Raw genomic sequence first — 19,433 nt, 5'->3', positions numbered from 1 at the left:
AAGTTGTCAAAGTGAAGTCGAGCAGTGGTGAAGTCATGCCTGCTTAGCAGAAATCCTAAGACCAAAGATCATAAGTAGTAATCCATCGTATGTAGCCTGCTTCATCGTATCTTCTTATGATGTACACACGAAATAAATGAAACTTGAACTTGCATGATGTTCATCCTAAAATGTGCGACGAAATACATTGGAGTTCCACTTAGCGGTTCCTCAAAAGCCACTCCCTTGCAGCTATGGACAATATTAACTGTTTTTACTTTGCTACGTGGACATCGCGATCTGTCATTCCATGAGTAAAAGCCCCTCGTAGAAATACAGATAAAAGATAGAACAGCGCTACATTCCGAAAAAAAAAAGAATACGTTCGAATGAATAGAAAATGCAAGTGCCATCTTTAAATGGAACAACGCTTATCAGCATTTGTTTTGCGGCATCTGGGGACGTTTTCTGCGACGTTTTCTTCGACCATGCTATCGATGTGGCGTGATGTAGTGCTCAACGAGCCAATCATCTCATCGGACATTGCTCAGCCAAATAATCAGGGCGCAATAGGCAATAGGCGTACGAAATATTCATTGGAGGCGGACTTCCCGCAGTGGTGTGTCAGTAGCGTGAGTGATGCGTATTACTTGAAGAGCATGAGCACTTCGTAGCATGTATTAAAGGACAAATGTGCCGGAGAACTAACTTTCTCTTTTGTGTGTGCATGCATAAGAACGCGCTCTGCTTGAGGCTTGGGCAATCGATGACAGAAGTCGTAAAGACTGAAGCAATGCAGCGACCAACTGCTTTCTTGCGCTGCCGAACGTGATTACATTTTCCACTCCACAAACTAATGACCGCCTTGGCCCATGGCTCTGAGAAAAATCTGAAGAAAAGGCTTATTAGTTCCATTCAACTTAGATGCTAAAGGGTCGTAGGAAACGGTGCCCGTAAAATTATTGGAACGTAAACAGCAATTTCTGGCCGTTCAGAGGCCCGATTCGGTTTCGATAAGCAAATAAAGGCTGCATTTTGTTCCTAAACGTCCTGGAATATCGACCAAGAATATTGATCAAGCTCATTGCAAATGGAGCTAGAGAGTCTCGCTTCCAGAAACGTTTTATTTATCGGAACACGAAGAATGCTGCTCAGTTATAAGCGATAACTATTTGTTTTTATTTTTATTAATTTCTATGCAATTAAAGCAGAGCAGCTGATGGAGGAGATATGAAAACATATTAAAGGACGGCCTTTTAAACTTTATTTGAAGTAATTTGTAGCTGGGGCCCAAGGCTTCAATATGCTTGCAACTAATGGATGTTACTCTAACTGCATACGATCGATGGCAGTTCTCATTTGTCTGGTTTCTTTATCATGTTAAAAAAATGCGGTCTCTTCAAGAATTGTCGTGTTATTACAGCCTTTTAACTAAACAAATTATCAGGTTTATCATAATTGCGCGCATTGAAATTTATTTTACATAAGTGTTTCAATATATATTTGATCATACGCAACGTCTGCGATAGGAAAAGATTGGTGTAAATAATCAAATATTACAGCAAGCCACACAATAATAAGGAAAAGGTGACAAAGCTATCCACAATTTTGTGAGCAGTCAAAACTCATATTATAAAAAGCGAACAACATTGTGACATTCTTTAACAAAGAAAGGCAGGGACATCCACTATATCTATTCAAGTTTCAGATGTCTCATAATCATTACATTCAATTACAGCATACAATGATATGAGATCCTATGTAAAACTTGTATGAACATATCTTATGACATATGAAAGTTATGGAGAACATGGGTTACTTAAATAAGAATATCCGTCCATACAATGTTTCTCTAAAAAGAAATCAGTGTCTAGATTAATGTGTGTTTCTGAAAGCGGGCACCTGAAGTCATGGTAGCCACAGGGATTTAATAGGTTTGACTAATATTCCCTTATGTCTTTATCCTGCATATGGGCGCGACAAGTTTGCTATCAGATTTTAATTTGGCTTTGACGTGCATGATATTTTAACTTTACCTGACCTGATATTGCTGTCGCGGGTATTTCCCATTCACCCCTAAAATAAATGCGGTTGCAAAGAATCGGTGCGCCCTGCTGTTTATTGACGCTCGGTACCCAATAACTAAAGCAGTCAATGCTTCGTTTCGCTCTCAGGTCGAAGCTATTGCTCCCGTGAGCCTAATGTGGCTGTTCAAGATATGTCTGCACGCTTTCTTGCCTTTTAGTTGGCCTTAATGTTCTCGCGCACATCTGCGCATCTACGGACACACACATATATACGAACTGAAGCCGAGAGTCAACGAGCTTTCTAGGGAATTAAGTGGAGGCATTGCATTGGTTCGTGGCGGGACATAACACACAAAGAGCACTATCTTTTTTGACGGCGTAAAGAATGTACGGGGAAGGAATGAACAGGACGCGCTCATTCCTGTTCACTCCTTCGTCGCAAATTGGCCACGCTAAATGCACACAAGCAAAGTTTGACCGCGTTCTCTGTGCAAGAGGAGGCGGCGTATAAGTAAGGCTTACATCACAGGATGCGCCGATGATGCACACGGGCGCATTGCCGGTTTCGCCTTCGCAAAAGCGCGGACAGCCGCCGCAGCACAAGCAGCCCGTCACCGGCGGTTCCCCGCTGACCACGTGACTGGCCGCCGATGTAGCAGTCACGCGCTCACGTGGTGCGACACGCGGCAGGCTAGGCTGGCTTCTGCCGCTGAGCTCCTTTCCTGCATTTCCCTCGATGCGGGACCTTCTCCTTCTCTGTCTCTCTCTCTCGTAGAAGTGTCGTTTCTCACATCACATAACGCGAGGGCCAAGTACTCGCGCAATGATATACGACTGAGCGACATCTGCACAGCGATGAGGTACTTGCGGTACAGAAAGTCCGAAATCCTAAGTTTTTTAGCGGCTTTCGCCTCAAGCGAAGAACAGAGGGATGCACTCGGCGATTGCGTATGATACCTGCGGAAATGGCAAAGTAATTTTTTTTTTGGGGGGGGGGGGGGGAGCATTGCTTCATTGTTACAAATACTTTTAATAAAGTTTGCACTAAGTGGAATGCGAGTGATCCATGGGCACAATAACAAAGGAGCGATGAGTTATTTCGCGATAAGGTTTATTTCTTACACTGGCATCAGCATAAAAGTGACCGAGTCGACGTTATCCTCACCTCTTGAAAGAGAAAGGAAACCCAATATTATAGCAGATACTCGTACATTCGAATTCACAGTCGGCTTAGATCAAGAAAAGTGTCCGCTGAGAGTGAAACGATATGGACCTGCAAGGATTTAAAAAAAATTAAATGCAAAGGCCCTCGTACATTTCGGAATTACTTACGCTTTTGAGGAATTCTTTAGAGAACGTATACCAACCTCAGTAGCATATGCACTGCGTCTAATCACTATCTGCAAAATTTAAACTTCGCACCTCTATGCTCCTGCTTCTGAGGATAGTTTTGTAAGTACTCTAACACGCGCTACTGAGACGTCTGGAATGCTGCAATGAGACGTCACCCAAGATTATGTTCACCCGAGAGCGCCCGTCCTTGTGATGCCATCGAACGTTATTGTCCCTCCAGTGCACACACCAGTGCGTTCAAGTTTACTCGCAGCTTCGATAATTAATTACACTGTTCAGTACTTCACCGGACACACTCAAGCGATTGGCCAAAACAGTATCGTGCGCTGCTCCCTGTCTTCAAAGTTTCAGTCCTCTTCCTCTATTCGCCTGCCGGCGCATATCGAACACTGGATGGGCGAATGACGCAAGCGGAGGCAGCAAAGCGCGGAAGCGCTCTTCAAAGCCGACGTCGTAAAAACGACAACGGCCACTGCAAAGAACAGCCTGCGAGACACAACGGGCTGACACTGGAATGTTGCTTGCGTGCTTAGCCTATAAAAAAATTTTCCTGTTTGTTTATACCTTAGAAGCATATTTTTATCGTTACTTGCGCATGCAGCTTCCCTTTGTTACAGCATCACGTAGCGCTCTCATGCGTGCCATTGTTGGCGCATCAACATTAATGCTCACGCCATGATGTTTATTGTGCTTGACAAGCTTCAGTATCGAAATACGCACTAGGCGTCTGGCCTATCTTGTAGTTGTTGCGAATGATCTAATAACGGAATAATATGATATATCTTAAGCTGTAGACGCGCAAAGCTGTGACAACTCAGCTTAAATTTACGGCCCCTAAGATGAAGCACAGAGAACAGTTCTTGAAGAGATCATGGATCATCGCACGTAGTACAAAATGGCTTGCTTACATGGTTTTAAGTTAGGCAGTTCAACGCCGCCATCAAACTGACTTTCTAGCTGCTACGTTAACGTCGTTTGTGGAGAGACGAATGGCACGATTACGTTGTATCTGTCAAAATGTACCCTACACTGTGCGTCAAGCGTCACAGATATGTGTGCGTGCGTGTGTGTGTATGTGCGTGTGTTTGTGTTTGTGTGTGTGTGTGTGTGTGTGTGTGTGTGTGTGTGTGTGTGGGTGTGTGTGTGTGTGTGTGTGTGTGTGTGTGTGTGTGTGTGTGTGTGTGTGTGTGTGTGTGTGTGTGTGTGCGTTAAAGCGCGAAGCATTAAGCAATTTTAATCGGTCAACTGTCGTAATGGATGACAATCACTGCGCTGCATATTTTAAGAAACAAATACGAAAACAAATGGTTGGTTCGGATAAATACGGCATTCAGAAAATATTGCGAGCAGTTTTTGTGTGGGTCCATTTTGAATGATGCTATTTTTTATTGATATGAGAGAAAAAGAAAGATTTTTGTTATCTAACAGTAAGTTACTCATTTATGCATAACAGTAATGAAAATTAGATAATAATGCTTGATTAGATCAATTTGTTCAGAATAAGAATGCATCAACAGGGCCCTGACGAAGACAAGTACCCATGTGCAAACGTTGTATCCGGGACGAGACTTCGTTTGTCCATCCGCTGCAAATCAAGTTTCCACATTCCTGCGGCTCCTTTGCCTTTTCCGGTAGCTTTTCCTTCCATTAACACTCAGATGTACAGACACATGGGAAATCAGTTTCATCATCACATGTAGGCACATAGTAGGGGGTTGCAGAGCGGCACCATTTAAATCCTCCGAACCCTTACCCCACCAACGAGCTTTGGGAGAGAGTCTTGGCCAGCTCCGACCTCGAGGATCAGCAACGGCTGATTGCGAGGGCCCAGGACGCGGCCCGAGCTCAAGGCATTCTGGAATTAGGACGCCTCTCCAAAGCTGCATTTACCTAATAAAAATGTTTATTCTCTCTTTCTCTCTCACTGGCGCTGCCCTTCACGATCCAGCCCTGAGTAGAACTATTTGCGTAGCAAGAAAATGCAGTAACAGTACAAACCAGTCTAATGGTTTATTTTAATTTATGAAAATGTGTTAATAAACTAACTGCTGATGCCACTTACTCCCTTTTGGCTAGCCATTAAAGGAGAAAATTGAAGTGCACTCTAAAAATAGAAAACTAAAGCAGTATTTAAGTAAAAGTGATAACGCGGTTACGCATAGTTGAAGGCAAGCGCACAAAGTACAGCGCTGCGCCTCAATTTCAACCATATGACAGAACACATCGACTCATAATTTAGTCAAAATTAGGAAAATTGTTCGATCCCTACTTCAGAGGAACAGTGACAACTGCAAGGTGAAACGCGTATCCCAAGAAGCAGTGGCTGCTTCCAATTGCCAATTCACAAATACTAAGTACATAACTGTGTACAGTCCATTACTCATTACAGTTTCACTCGAAGGGCGAAGCAGTGGCAGCGATAGCAAGCACACGCAGCCTGTGCTGCTGCGCAGCGTAAACTGCCCCCCGGAGGCTACCAGGAGTCACAGGTATGTCCAATGTGACAGTGATTGAGTATGTGGCGAAACTGCATTGTCACAGCTCCGCCCACACCACGCGGGTGCGCGCCCATACACATGTTGAAAGGAGAGCTGCCACGGCATGACCAAGCTGTAATGTCTCCCGGTGGTCACCTTCGAAAACGCGCTAGAAACGGTGTCAACCGTAGACGTCGACTGAGTTATACCTTTTGAACGCAAGACACTTCCGAGCACCACCATTTTTACTACTCTTAAATACGCCCAGGCTACCGGCCCTCTTTTCTACGGAATTACTGACTGATAAAACAACTTACATTTGATATAAAACAATTGATTGGCGCTCTTAAAGCGCAATAAGTAACGGAGCTGCCCAGAGAGTCTAGGTTTTTCTGCACTTCCTCTGGCACAGCTTGTTGAGGAGACACGAAGTCTCCTAACTTGCCAAGGCATCCTTCAGCCTCCACTAGAGTTGCAGGATTTGAGTGTGCCTCGGCCATTGCATTTTCCTCACCGCAATCATATTCTTTGGGACAAAGACTGGAAACGATTTCCAGATCTGACAGTTCAGCTCACTGTCACACTGCACATAGTCTTCAAACCAAGTGTTCCTGTCAACATCCAGCTAGTGACAGACCTCTATCTGCATCCCGTGGTCGATCACCTCAATGCGCTTTTCCTCGTGCTCGTTTTCGCACCATAGGGGGGAAGGGTAGGATTTATGGCAGCAGTTTCTATTTGTATACGCGGTGTTACTGTTACGCTGCTGGAGGGGCGATTTGGAGGCGATGAGTATCGGCTATGCCAGTGCTGCAGAGTGCAAAACATTGTTGAACTGATTTAAAAGATAAGCCCGGGTGCACTCATCGAGTTGGTTCAACTCAAATATTCGCTGTTAAAAAATTCGTTTAATTGAAATATTTTTGCATAGAATACGTAGGAAAACTGCCAGGGATTTTGTGAAAGTTCGTTATTCTCAAATATTCATTAAACTGACGTTCGTACAACTGAGAGCTTACTGTAGTGCTTTAGTGGTTGTACAAGCTAAATGACTATTCTGTCAATTTTTTCTGATGAAAAACTCCATCACATCAAGACCCATTAGATAAATATCGCTCCAATGCTCAGAATATATTCATGATATACACGTCACGAGTCACAGTAGCAAGCGTATGGTGGTATGGTGGTATAGTAGCAGGCCTTCTATGGTGGTCCTTACCACTCTCGATAATCGTATGCTCCCTTCTAATTCGAATATGCAGAGAACTCCGGTACCATTATAGCGTTCTGAAAAACAAATAAAATAACATTCACTACTGTTGCACTCCGCAATTGTTGCCGCTACCACAACTTGCCTATCTTATTGCTGGACCCCAAACTAATTGTGCAGCTTTCTATAAGAACAGTGTTTTGTACACAAATATATTATTATTATTACTCATAGTAGTAGTAGTAGTTGTAATAGTAGTAGTAGTAGTAGTAGTAGAAGTAGTAGTAGTAGTAGTAGTAGTAGTAGTAGTAGTAATTATGGAAACAAAAAAGCACACTAAGGAGGCAGGGAGGGAGAAAGCTGACAACTGTCACCAAGAGGGGCACAACGCCTGCCTGCTCTTTCGGCAGAAGGGAATGAAAAGAGGAGAAGAGGAGAAGAAGATAGGAAACCAATAAATGGGACAGAAAATAGGAAATAAATAAATGACAGAGACACGGACAAACGAAAGGCGGAATACGGAAAAAATTTCTATAAAAGGGAAGCAAAATGAGTTTTCTGCATGAAAGTTAGCAAGGCTCTATGGGCCTGGTGGCGTTAGGCAGCACTCCCTCTCGGAAACAGGCCATCATCAAGGGTCGTACACTTCAGTCCAATCATTCCGTATTCCTTAATTAGCAGTGCATATTGTGTGACGAATGCGAGACACTCCAATATAAGGTGTTGAAGTGTCTCACAGGAGGCACAGGACGTACATGACGGACAGTACACACGTCCAAATTTCGATTGCAGTTAAATAATTCACATGGAAAAAGGAATATGTATATGCTCACAGATGAAATCGGCAGTAGAAGCTTGAAGAATACCGTGTAGGATTGCCAAATTTAGTGGAAAATGAGGAAAATAAATATGCTCACAAACGTTGCAGCGTTTTAGAAACGAGCACACTGAACTTTTACGTTTTTTTTAAATCGCCTATTGCAGACAACATATTTATTGTCCTTGATCTGAATTATTCCAAAAGGGGGACATTATTAGCACCAGAAATCGAAAGACATTTTCAACTAAATAACACAAACTAACTAATTAACTTTTTAAATAATTACTTTACATACATATTGGAATATACCAACTGTAGCCGGAGAGCTTGCAAGGTGTATCCACTTGAAATTAATTTCCAGGATGACACCAGTTACGAGATATTGGGCCCTATAGCGTAAAACCATTTGAATATGTTTTTACTCCAATCTCCTGACGTCAAATTTCTGTAACCGCCGACGCAAGCATAAGGCGGTCACCCGCAGAGTTGTCTGAACAGACCAATCAAACGCCCTCCTCGTTCATAGGAGGTCACTTTTCTTTGCTTGAAAAACGAATAACATTGCCTATACTGAGCGCTTGCCTTATATAATTGGGTGACAAGAGACGAGGATCACGCTCAAGTCCAAAGGGTTTCGACGGGGCTGAGCCATTGCACTGAATATCGATAACCGGATCAAGAGGGTGGTGCCGGCGTCTGCGATTGGTCCGCTCTCCCTTATTCAGCTTAAGGTGGCTTATCGAAAATCATGGTGGCATGCAACGGAAGCTTAAGAAAGACGCTGAAACGGATCCTCAGCAAAGAGGAGTTGGCAGAACGAGGTCGGAAACGTGCCGAAGGTGCTCGAAAACGTTACACGGCCAAGCAAAAAGTTTTATTATACGCAAATAAACACATGCTCTCAGGCAGGTCTAAGTCGTCAGTGCCTGAGCGATCGGCGACAGCCATCTTTTATTCCTTTCTAAACGGGGCAGCCTGCGGCTATTCAGAAGAAAATTCAGTTTTGTTCGGCATTTAATGCATATTTAACGCGTACACGTCACTTTGACGTGGTAGGTTTTTGAGGTTTTGTGACGTCCCGTGACAGGCAGGTGAAGTGAGTGCGGCCCGAAAACTTTTGACCAATAGACGAGGGCTAATGGCGAAAAGGGGTCGAATTAGAAATAAATTTTTTTTTGTTCGGTAAAATTATGCATAATCAGTGTGTACGCGTCATATGAGATGGGGAGCTATCAAGGTTTTCGTGACGTCACGTGTCAGACAGGGGAAGTGGGGGTTGTGCAAGAAAGGTTTTGACCAATCGCGGTGAGCTGATTGCAGAATTGGAATAGAAATGTTTGGAATAGTTTTACTTTATAGCGCCTCTGGGACGAAATGCATGGGCTCTGCAGTTACTTGTGGGTTTCAATACATAAAAGAGCGCTTTCTTTCATAAGGAAATGAAACAAGACTGCATTTTTACGACAAGTTTGATGACTGGTTTCTTCAAACTGGCGTTATTCTGAAAATGCACTCCAATTCGATGCGTCTTGCAAGCTTACCGGCGATAATTGGCAAATTGCAGTATGTGCCGTATAGTAATGAATTCAAAACATTAGTGAATTTCTCTTATTTTGTTGAGTATTTCATTTCTCGAGCTGGCAATATCCGCCTCTGTGAATAATTCAGCTCAAGGAATAGAGTTATGTTATCTGCGGCATGCGATTTTTCAAAATTCCGTGGAACGTAAAAATGATCACCCTGTGCAATTGGATGGCTCGTTTAGAAATTTCCATGCCCATTTTTTGCTCCGAAGAACGTATGGGCTCTGTCTCAGCTTCCAGCGCATAGTTATAGCAGCAACTGATAAGCTTGCCATACGGTTCTCTTTTACCTACGCGGTTTATTCCTTTGAGCCATAGTAAATGTTTATAGACTGAAGTTCGGAATGTATCAACGATAATCTCAGGCTTTTATTACAATTCATGGGAGAAAGCTCCTGTGACGAACAACTTTCTAAGGATATTAGAAAATTAAAGGAGTGTCAAGTGGTACGTCAAAAAGTACGCATTTGCAATACGAATTTTTTTTCCCCACCAACAGTCGACAAAGTTATACCCGTCAGGTGCACATCTTTATCACTAGCCCATTAGTCTAAATGAACTGTTCCTAGGAATGAGCTCCGGGCACTAACGACAATGGAGGTACGCGCCAAAAATGACCAGCTCCTACAATTGAAAACGATGGCGAATAAAGACTCGCTGTTTTGTTGGAGGTAGTGTTTGCGATCAGACGTCGTCTGGTGTATTTGCCGCTTAGCTGGAGTCCCTCATTTCTGCCAGATTTCGCTTTTGGTCTGAAGTAGCGAGTTGGCTGAGCCTCAAGCAAAGCTCTGGACCGGGGGTGCAGGGACTCCGAGCGCCCAGGCAGCAAAGACACCGCCGGCGAGACAGCGCGGGGCGTGCTCGCTGTCGACCTTAATTACGGGCCCGACGCATTGCCGCTCCGAGTTCGGCGACAAGCGCAGGCGCGACGGGGTCGTGCACTCGACACGGCGGTACCTGCCTGCGGATCGTGTCATCGTTTGCGACGCGTGAAGAACTTTACGCGGCTGCAGTGCGGCGGCTGCGCGTGTCCAATCATAAAAATGAAACACCGCTAGATGCCGGCGCTCGAAACGTCTCAAAGCGTGCGGGAACTTGCAATGATTCCCGACCGCGTGTTAAAGCCAGAAAGAAAAAGAAGACGACGAAAAGAGGGACCCCGGAGGTTCTAACAAGAGAATGCATGACTTTAATGATGTAACATCCAGTGGGCTTCAAGGTGACGTCGAAATGCTGTCTACAAAAGCTAACAAAAAAGTGACTAAGACAAAGGGGAAAACATACGAGAGAGAGAGAGAAGTGCTCCAACCAATAGGAACACCGCGGAAGCCTTATAACTCAGCCCTAGCGGGGATAGTTTTGTGTGCGTTTCGTAAAAACGGACGAGGTATAAAAGCCACTGCACTTCGCCACTTGCAGTCAAGCAGCTTTCTAGCTTAGGCTCCTCCGGTGCCAAGGTCCACTGAGAACATGAGGCTTTGGGTGAGTTACGAATTGTACCCCGGTTTTCTTGTATACGCCTTCAGGAGAACCCGTCTAAATCCTGGCTACCTGACCACCTTAAGGATTTGGACAGCGCTCTTTGAAGGATCCTACCTTACGACTGCTCAAACCATCGCCTTTTCTTAATAGCAATCAATGTCCCTTGTTTAACTAGACCAACAACAATTTATAATTATCATGGTTTATTCTGTTATATAATAGGTGCTGTCTCATGTATAATCACTTTCCACGCTTTTCTGCACCTAAAAATTGTGTACAATGTTGTAAAATGTAAAGTAGCATTATGACATATTTTCATAACAAGAGTGACAGGTAATATTTGCGTAACTAGAAAAAATAGCAGCGACGATTACTACCAGTTAGCCTAAACAATTATTTTGGCATTGAATACTAAATAAGTTACGAATGAAGAGGCTTCAATTAAACAAGAAAGCATTCGTCTGTACGTATCATAGCAAGAAAAAAACATTGTTTTTAGCAAGATTATTCATTGCAACTACATGATTTTGTTTTGAATGATTGCGTGTGCAAGCCTCTATAGAAAAATATAGCAGGAAGAGTAAGGATCGAGCTCGAGTTGCTTGGCGACCAGATGAATTGCTGAAAGTTGATGGAAGTTCTCGTGAGATATAAAACTTGCTGTCGTTTCTGCTCATGTTTGATCAATATTTATTCACGCAGGTCGCCACCTCGGTTGCGTTAATTGCGGCTACGATTGCTGTGGCCTCACCCTTCGGCGGTGGCGGCGGTGGCGGTGGTGGCTGGAAAATGATGGGAGGAGGAGGAGGAGGCCCCAAGGGCAGCATGGGCTCGCCCATGAAGAACAAGTTCCGCACGGGCAGTGTGTACCTCATTAAGGAGCTCCACCCGATCGGCGGCGCAGGCAAAGGAGGAATGATGATGATGGGTGGGGGAGGCGGGGGTTGGAAACCTATGATGGGAGGGGGCGGCGGCGGTTGGAAACCCATGGGTGGCGGATGGAAGATGGGAGGTGGAGGCCAGGGAGGGTGGATGGGAGGCGGCGGAGGTGGCGGAGGTGGCGGTATCCCTAGCTGGATGCGAATGGCAACTGTCGTGCTCAACCATGGTGGAGGCAGCGGCGGCGGAGGATGGAAGATGGGTGGAGGCAGCGGCGGTGGCGGATGGAAGATGGGCGGCGGCAGTGGCGGTAGCGGATGGAAGATGGGCGGAGGCAGCGGCGGTGGCGGATGGAAGATGGGAGGCGGCGGCGGCAGTGGCGGATGGAAGATGGGAGGAGGCGGTGGAGGTGGCGGCAAGGCCGGCACCACGTACATCATCATCAAGAAGGGCAGCAGCAGCGGCGGTGGCGGCGGCGGCAAGTCTGGTGGCATGGGCGGCCACCTCAGCAGCCTAACTAGTCTCTTTAGCGGTCACGGCGGCGGAGGTGGAGGTGGCGGCCATGTCGGCAGCGGAGGAAGCGGCGGCGGCAGCGGCTGGTGGATGTGAGTGCTGGACATTTGCACGCGAGCCACCCCGATCCCGTGACCAAGCGTTTTACGCTCGGTCGTGCCCACCCCCTCGTGTGGATGAACTTTTGTGACCTGTGCAATATGAGCTGGTTCTCGAGGCACACGTTCCAGTGTGTTTGCGTACGAACAAATTGTGACATATTGCCTTCCCCGGACTCTATGCATTTCAAGTTGGTAGATCGATTCATTTGACTTTTTTTGCTGTTTACGAATATTTCAAGCTCAAATACATTATGTTTCCCCGCAACATACGTGTCCTTTGTTTCTCATTTCACCTTTTTTTTATTATTAGGATTCCTGCAGCAGCTGTGGCTTCGAAGTTGGAGCTATGAATGAGGCACAGTTAAAGCGTAATTTTCAACCATATGGTCTAGAAAAATATCTAACGACAAGAACGAAAGTTAGTTTATAGATCGCTACAGATATGTACCCTTTACATTCCATAATTTACTAAGTTTTAAAAAGTGGGGAAGTGGTTCTTACTTTCGGTCACACACTCGGTTAAATTTTCCAAGAAAAAAAGCGATTGTTCACCGTTGCAAAAAACAAGGTTATGCGTCCTTATCAGATAATAATGCATGACACTCATTGTCATGTTTCCAAAATTACTAAATCTTGAACGTGCAGCCTATCTAATTATACTTCTCGTGCTACCTTTGTGCGAAATGCAATGATTGAGCGAAGTCATCTGAATCATTAAGCTAACAAAGTGCAAATTCGGAGAATAGGTAGTTATAAACAAAAGGGGATGCTTACAGCGCAGTGTTCTGAAGCCGCGTACACAACAGCATCTTGTACTCTCAAACATATAATTCGTATAGCAGCTGTACAAGGCTTGCTCACTGCGTAATAGTCGGCCGGCCTATGGATGCTGCCCTGCTTTATTTACCGGTACCACACACGAATCTTACGTGCTGCCGCTAGTTCTTAATAATCCAATACATCAGACGCTAAGAGAATAACAAAGCAGTTGATACTATGGAAAATGGAAAAAGTATACGGCAAGACGCATGAAAGCAACAACAGTAGCAGTAACTGATCAGGTTGAGCTCCAACTACCTGATTAGAAGCTTTAAAAAATATTTCACAATCTGTAACATAGAGTACTCCGACATTCACGACATGGCAACATTTATTATAGTGACCACATTTATTATAATTTTTAATAAACACAAGATAAGTGGATTACTTCTTCTGTATAATAGTAATATGTAACTCCCGTGAAAAGGAAATACCTAAAATTATTCGAAACACGCTGAATGTGTACTTCAAACTCCCTCACGTTATTACTTATGTTAAAAGCGCACATGCAACTTGAACAGAGGCTTTCATTGCTTTTCAACAGTGAATTTGGGCTCACTCTGGTCCTAGGACTGCCCTGTTCAAACGCTGCTTACTTCAGCACTGTGATATATATCCCGCTTGAAACCTTGTCAGCTAGTGGCAAATAGCATCAAGGAAATAACGAGATGACGAATCCATTGTTCTATATATGCATAATATTATTGGTCCATACCACACCTCACTCTATATGGAGTCGTAAAACACAATTCACAGCGGCGAAATGGCCCTGAAAAGTTTACCTATTTTCGCTTTTTCGCTGTTTACCTATTTCGCTGGGCCCTGAAAAGTTTACCTATTTTCGCTGAAAAAAAAAACTGACGTTTTTTTTTTTCAGCAAAATGCACAGCCAGACTTGGCAGCTTTTCTTGTTTTAGAGTGTGCATTTGTATTTGAAGTTCTTTCGATGGGAATGACTCAAAAGTCTCTGTGTAGTGGACTGAAATCTCATATATAAAAGCAAGCGGTGAAATTCTTGCGTAAGGTGTAAGACACATAATATATCATCGCGATTCTTTTAATTTCTGTGGATAACCATGTTGAGAGTTCACAACTTTTAATGCCACCGGCATCTCTCACGCTAAAGTTACACATGAAAAGAGAAAAAATTCCATAGGCGTGTTGGTGTAGATGTGGCCGAAACAAATTTGAATTTTGAAGAGTTCATCGTATGAGACACTGTGTGGAAAGAATTACACATCGTCCTGAACACTTCAAATATATTTTTGGCAGCGTGCTACATTGAAAGATCATTTAACAGGAAGGCGATGCACTAATGTTGGTTCCTGATTTATGTTCATATAACACTACATTTGATCAAGGTACGCTGCAGTTTACCTCTAGTTGTCGTTTGCGGCACTGTGGACAGGTACAATTTCTTCCGCTACTCTACTAAATTGTGCTTATAAGCACCGCCAGTGCAGCAGAAGAAGGTAGAGCACTGCGCCTCGGTAATAAATACGGAAATGCCAAGGTAATGCTATGTTTCTGAAAGGGCTTCCTACAGAAAAAAAAATGATTTTGGATGGAGAAACAGGAAGCCACGGAAATTATTTGCTTATTCTGGTATTCTCGCAAGACGACTTATAGCCCCTTCTTTCCATTCCCTTTTCTTATTTTTCAGAACGCTTGATCTGACGTTGCGTTAGACAGCTCCTGTTAACCACTGTGGCCAAGGGGTAACACGGAGGAAAGCAACACCGACTTATTAGACGAGTTATTCAAGGAAAGCACAATGCCAAGAAGTATATTCACTGCCATGGCTGGTAAACATGGGCAGATTTAATTACAAACTCGCAAGTAACCATTGGAATCTGGCTGCGGGCTCCTAGGTGACTATCGGTAAGAGTGTTCCCAGAAGTTTCAAAGCGGACTGCACAGACTGCTTGCTTGATGACTGATCGGACGTTGTTCCCAACGGCTATATTGAACGCAGGAAATGTCATTCGCTGCCGTCCTTTTCCGAGTCCTCTCTGTCGGCTATGCGACAGAGAACACATGATGTCGATCATCACGACACCGAAAGAATTCGTGTTGACGTATCAGCTGATGCAAAGGTTTCTCCCGCGTGACGCAAATGTTCGAGACTATATAAAAAAATTAAACAGGAAAAAAATTTGCATCTACGCGTAATTTGATGAATTACTTTCATTTCTGCTATTATAATTCACTAGGGGTTCGGAAAAGTGACAGAGGTCACATGGGCAACTCTCGAGATATACCACGTCTCATTTTTACTCTCTCTTTTGTATATTTTTATTTCCTCCTTCAACAGTGCCCCATTCTTTCTCTTTGGACTTTAAGCGCCTCAGCACGTAATTGAGTACCCCAACACTAATTATGTCTGCTATGCTCGTCCATAGTACCTTTAGGATGTACCTACCCAGACCTCCAAATGAGTGCAACAGCCGCGGGAGTGGTCCGACCGCTTCCCTCATAGACATGCTCCGGCATGTGGTAGTTAGTAGCCTGGTGGTAGTAGTGTGGTATAACTGATACTTCCCTCAGCAAGCGTACGGAATTTATTTACGCACAGCTTCTACAATCCGCAACGGTTGTTAATCAACAGCGTTGACTAGAGGACACGCACTGCGAACAATATTTATCAGGTGACACCTGTGATTATTTCTGAATTACTTGTGAGAGAAGTGGTACTTAGGCTATAGGTCCTATATATAACGGTGCATACCCACATGTATAGAATGCGTCGCTAAAAACAGAGAGGCCAATGGGTTCGGAGAAATCCATTGTACTGAAATTCTATCGCTGTCGAAAAAATTTCGCTCGCTACAACCGACATATAGGGCCAGACAATGAAATCTTCCTTACCTCAGTAAGGAAGCCTTCATTGCAGTGAGGCTACCTTATGTCACTCTGAAAGGTTCCTTACTGAGGCGCCCTCGGTGAAGGCTTCCTTGGTGCTTCCTTGGTACTTCCTCAGCATAAGAAGCCAAACAATGAAATCTTCCTTACCTCACTAAGGAAGCCTTCATTGGGGTGAGGCTACCTTATGTCACTCTGAAAGCTTCCTTACTGAGGGGCCCTCGGTGAAGGCTTCCTTGGTGCTTCCTCAGCATAAGGTAGCTCCAAAGCTACCTTCATGCGTCCTTACGCCGCTCCTGGCCCTGAACGAGCGCTTCACCTCACTGCTTAACCACGTGGCATTCGCTTGCGCATGCGCACTGTCGCCCACCTGCGGAGAAGCGCGAGCACGGTACGTCTTGCCAGGCATGTTCGTTTCAGTCACGCGTGCGGCATGCAAGCATTGCTAGGCGTTGCTAGGCGTTGCAAGACGCCGGTGTGCCAGCGTTGCTGGAGCACATCAAGTTTTGCACTGTAATGCGCAACTTTTTTTTAACTTTAGTAAACGAAACTAGAAGAAAGCGTCCACGCTTCTCTATATTAGCTATTCAATTTAAAGATTGTGCGACGATACAACATTTTTTAATAGAATAATGGTGTTCGCGGAAAGATTTGAAGAGATAATCTCGAACCCAGGCACGCGGCAACCGCTCCTTAGGTGAGGACGGGTGAAGGGAGCTTTCAGAGTACGCTTGCTTCCTCCATCGGTCCTTCGCTGTAAGGAGGCCTCACGTAAGGTTAGGAAGCGCTCGAAGGAAAGGAACTAGGGGTGTGCGAATATTCGGAATTTCGAATACGAATCGAATATTTTCCATATTCGAAGCGTATTCGATTCGAAAAATGCATGTTCGGAAATTCACGAATATCCTAGGACGGCCGAATAACGGTGGAAACGGCGAATATTCGGGTCGACTGCGAATAATTGAGCAATTAACCAATTGTATGCTTGCTCCGCATTCTCCTAAGAGCATGTTTATGAACTGAGAACTTCGCATGATCCGCTCATTATCTGTATGCTCTGTTTCAGTCTATCTGCTTCAGGCATTTGAGACATGATCAGTTTCGGTTTCTTTTTCACCAAGCTTTATAATTCCAATTATTTTTGGAATGCCCCATTGCCTTGAAGGTTGCAAAGGCAACTCAGGGTTTGCTAACATTGATTCAAAATGTATCAAGGCTCTTTGTGCGGAGTGGAAATTTGATGAAGTGGCCAGCCTAGGCATGTTTCTTGATCCGCGCTTTATGGCCACAGTTCATCAGGCATTTGGTCAGATGATCTGGCTGAAAAACCTTCTGACAAGGGAGCTCCAGGAAGCCGTCGTGGAACACCGCACAGGGACACCGCCGTGCCAGTGTCGACTTCGTCTCCACTGGTGGCATCGAGTGTATGGAATGCTTTTGACGATCTAGTGATGAACAAAGAGAAGACACATTTGGCACCTGCCCCTGAGAGGGAAGTTACAGACTACGCGCAAAAGCCTCTTCTGGAAAGGGGCATGAATCCTTGTAAGTGGTGGCAGTCCATTGGCCGCTTCAGGTACCCGCTTTTAAGTGCACTCGCCCGGAAGTACTTCGCGATCCCTGCCACTTCAGTTCCTAGTGAAAGAGTCCTTTCTACCGGTAGAAATGTGACAGTGTATAGAAAGCGTTTACCTTCTGGCCATATTGAGCAGTTAATTTTCCTTCACGACAATCTGTAACAAGCGTTTTACCTGACTGAGGGCATTACCTGAGTCCATTATCTATAATTGAGTACCTCTTTAATTTGAAGCAACCTTGTAAAATGCAGTGTTATTGTTAAAAGGGTAATAAAGCTATTGTTACCTCTCTTGCAATTTTTTAATACTACACATGTATTCGATATTCGATTCGATATTCGAAGAGAGTTCTTCGCCTTATTCGTATTCAATTCGTAATCGAAAATTTCAATATTCGCACACCCCTAAAAGGAACGTTTTATTGTTTGGGCCAAGCTACCTTCAGGCGTCCTTACGCCGCTCCTGGCCCTGAACGAGCGCTTCGCCTCACTGCTTAACCACGTGACGTTTGCTTGCGCGTGCGTGCTGTCGCCCACCTTCGGAGAAGCGCGAGCACGGTACGTTTTGCCAGGCACGTTCGTTTCAGTCACGCGTGCGGCATGGAAGCGTTGCTAGGCGTTGCTAGGCGTTGCACGACGCCGGCGTGCCAGCGTTGCTGGAGCACATCAAGTTTCGCACTGTAATGCACTGCTTCTTTACATTTAGTAAACAAAACTAAAAAATAGCGTCCACGCTTCTCTATATTAGCTCATCAACATAGAGGTTGTGCGACGATACAACCTTTTTTTATTGAATAGTGGTGTTCTGGTGTTCGCCTAAAGCTTTTAAGAGATAATCTCGAACCCAGGCATGGCGGCAACCGCTCCTTACGTGAGGACGGGTGAAGGGAGCTTTCAGAGTACGCTTGCTTCCTCCATCGGTCTTTCGCTGTAAGGAGGCCTCACGTAAGGTTAGGAAGCGCTCGAAGGAAAGGAACGTTTCATTGTTTGGGCCATAGGATACCTGACGCCGAAAGAGCGATGAATCATTGGACCTGAAAAACATGTTCCTAGGGGTGCGTAGTGCAATTAGGACGAAAGAAAAAAGGAAGTCTCAACTCGCGCCGCTTGCCGTGTTAAGACCTGAAAATGACTGGGAAGCTTGAGCGCTCAAAGAATGGGCAATCGCCTACGCAGTGTGGGATTGAGAGTGGGGCTATAGCGTTCCAAAACAGTGAAGCGTCTAGAAGACACCATCGTGAAGAGCTCTGCGCCAAGTTTGACCGCCTGGCGCGCACCCAGCATGCACTGAGTGTTCGATAGAAGAGCGCTTTGCCATTCAGTGTGCGTCCCAGTATGGCCGTCGCAGCGAGGGATTCAATCCGCCACCTTGTTTTCAGCAGGAGGACGCCATTATGGCCAATCGCGTCCCCTTAAGAGGAAGGTAAACGAGGAATAGAGACAACACTAAAAAAACATTGCAAGCAATCCACGTGTCCGCTGTAAGAAAGATAGAGAGAGAGATAACGAAGCGAGAAGCCGGGGTATTAACCATGCTCGCAGCCGGCTGGCTACCCTACACGTCGGGAAAAATAAGGGGGAAAATAAAGATGAAAATAATCAGTACGCGCATTCTGTCAGGTTCATATTCGTTCACATATAGTCACAGGCACTCATTCAAATATAGCACCGTTGCCTTTAAAACGCGCGCACTTGTGCTTTGTTGGTCTTCTTGCCTAAAGCATTTAAAGCACTTGCAAAATGCAGATATGT

General features: G+C 44.8%; 1 protein-coding gene across 1 annotated transcript in view; it reads left to right on the top strand.

Moving 5' to 3' along the window:
• LOC139057838 (uncharacterized) overlaps nt 1–12,419 on the top strand; it is a 40,767-nt gene extending 28,348 nt beyond the window's left edge. Inside the window, exon 2 of the mRNA XM_070536589.1 lies at nt 11,634–12,419. Coding sequence (XP_070392690.1) covers nt 11,634–12,419 — 786 coding nt within the window. The remainder of the gene's footprint in view (nt 1–11,633) is intronic.
• The last annotated feature ends 7,014 nt before the right edge of the window (nt 12,420–19,433 follow it).

Source organism: Dermacentor albipictus, chromosome 1 (assembly GCF_038994185.2).
Source record: "Dermacentor albipictus isolate Rhodes 1998 colony chromosome 1, USDA_Dalb.pri_finalv2, whole genome shotgun sequence".
NCBI lineage: Eukaryota > Metazoa > Arthropoda > Arachnida > Ixodida > Ixodidae > Dermacentor > Dermacentor albipictus.
Note: the sequence above shows the minus strand (reverse complement) of the source record. Positions and strands in the feature narration are given on the sequence as shown.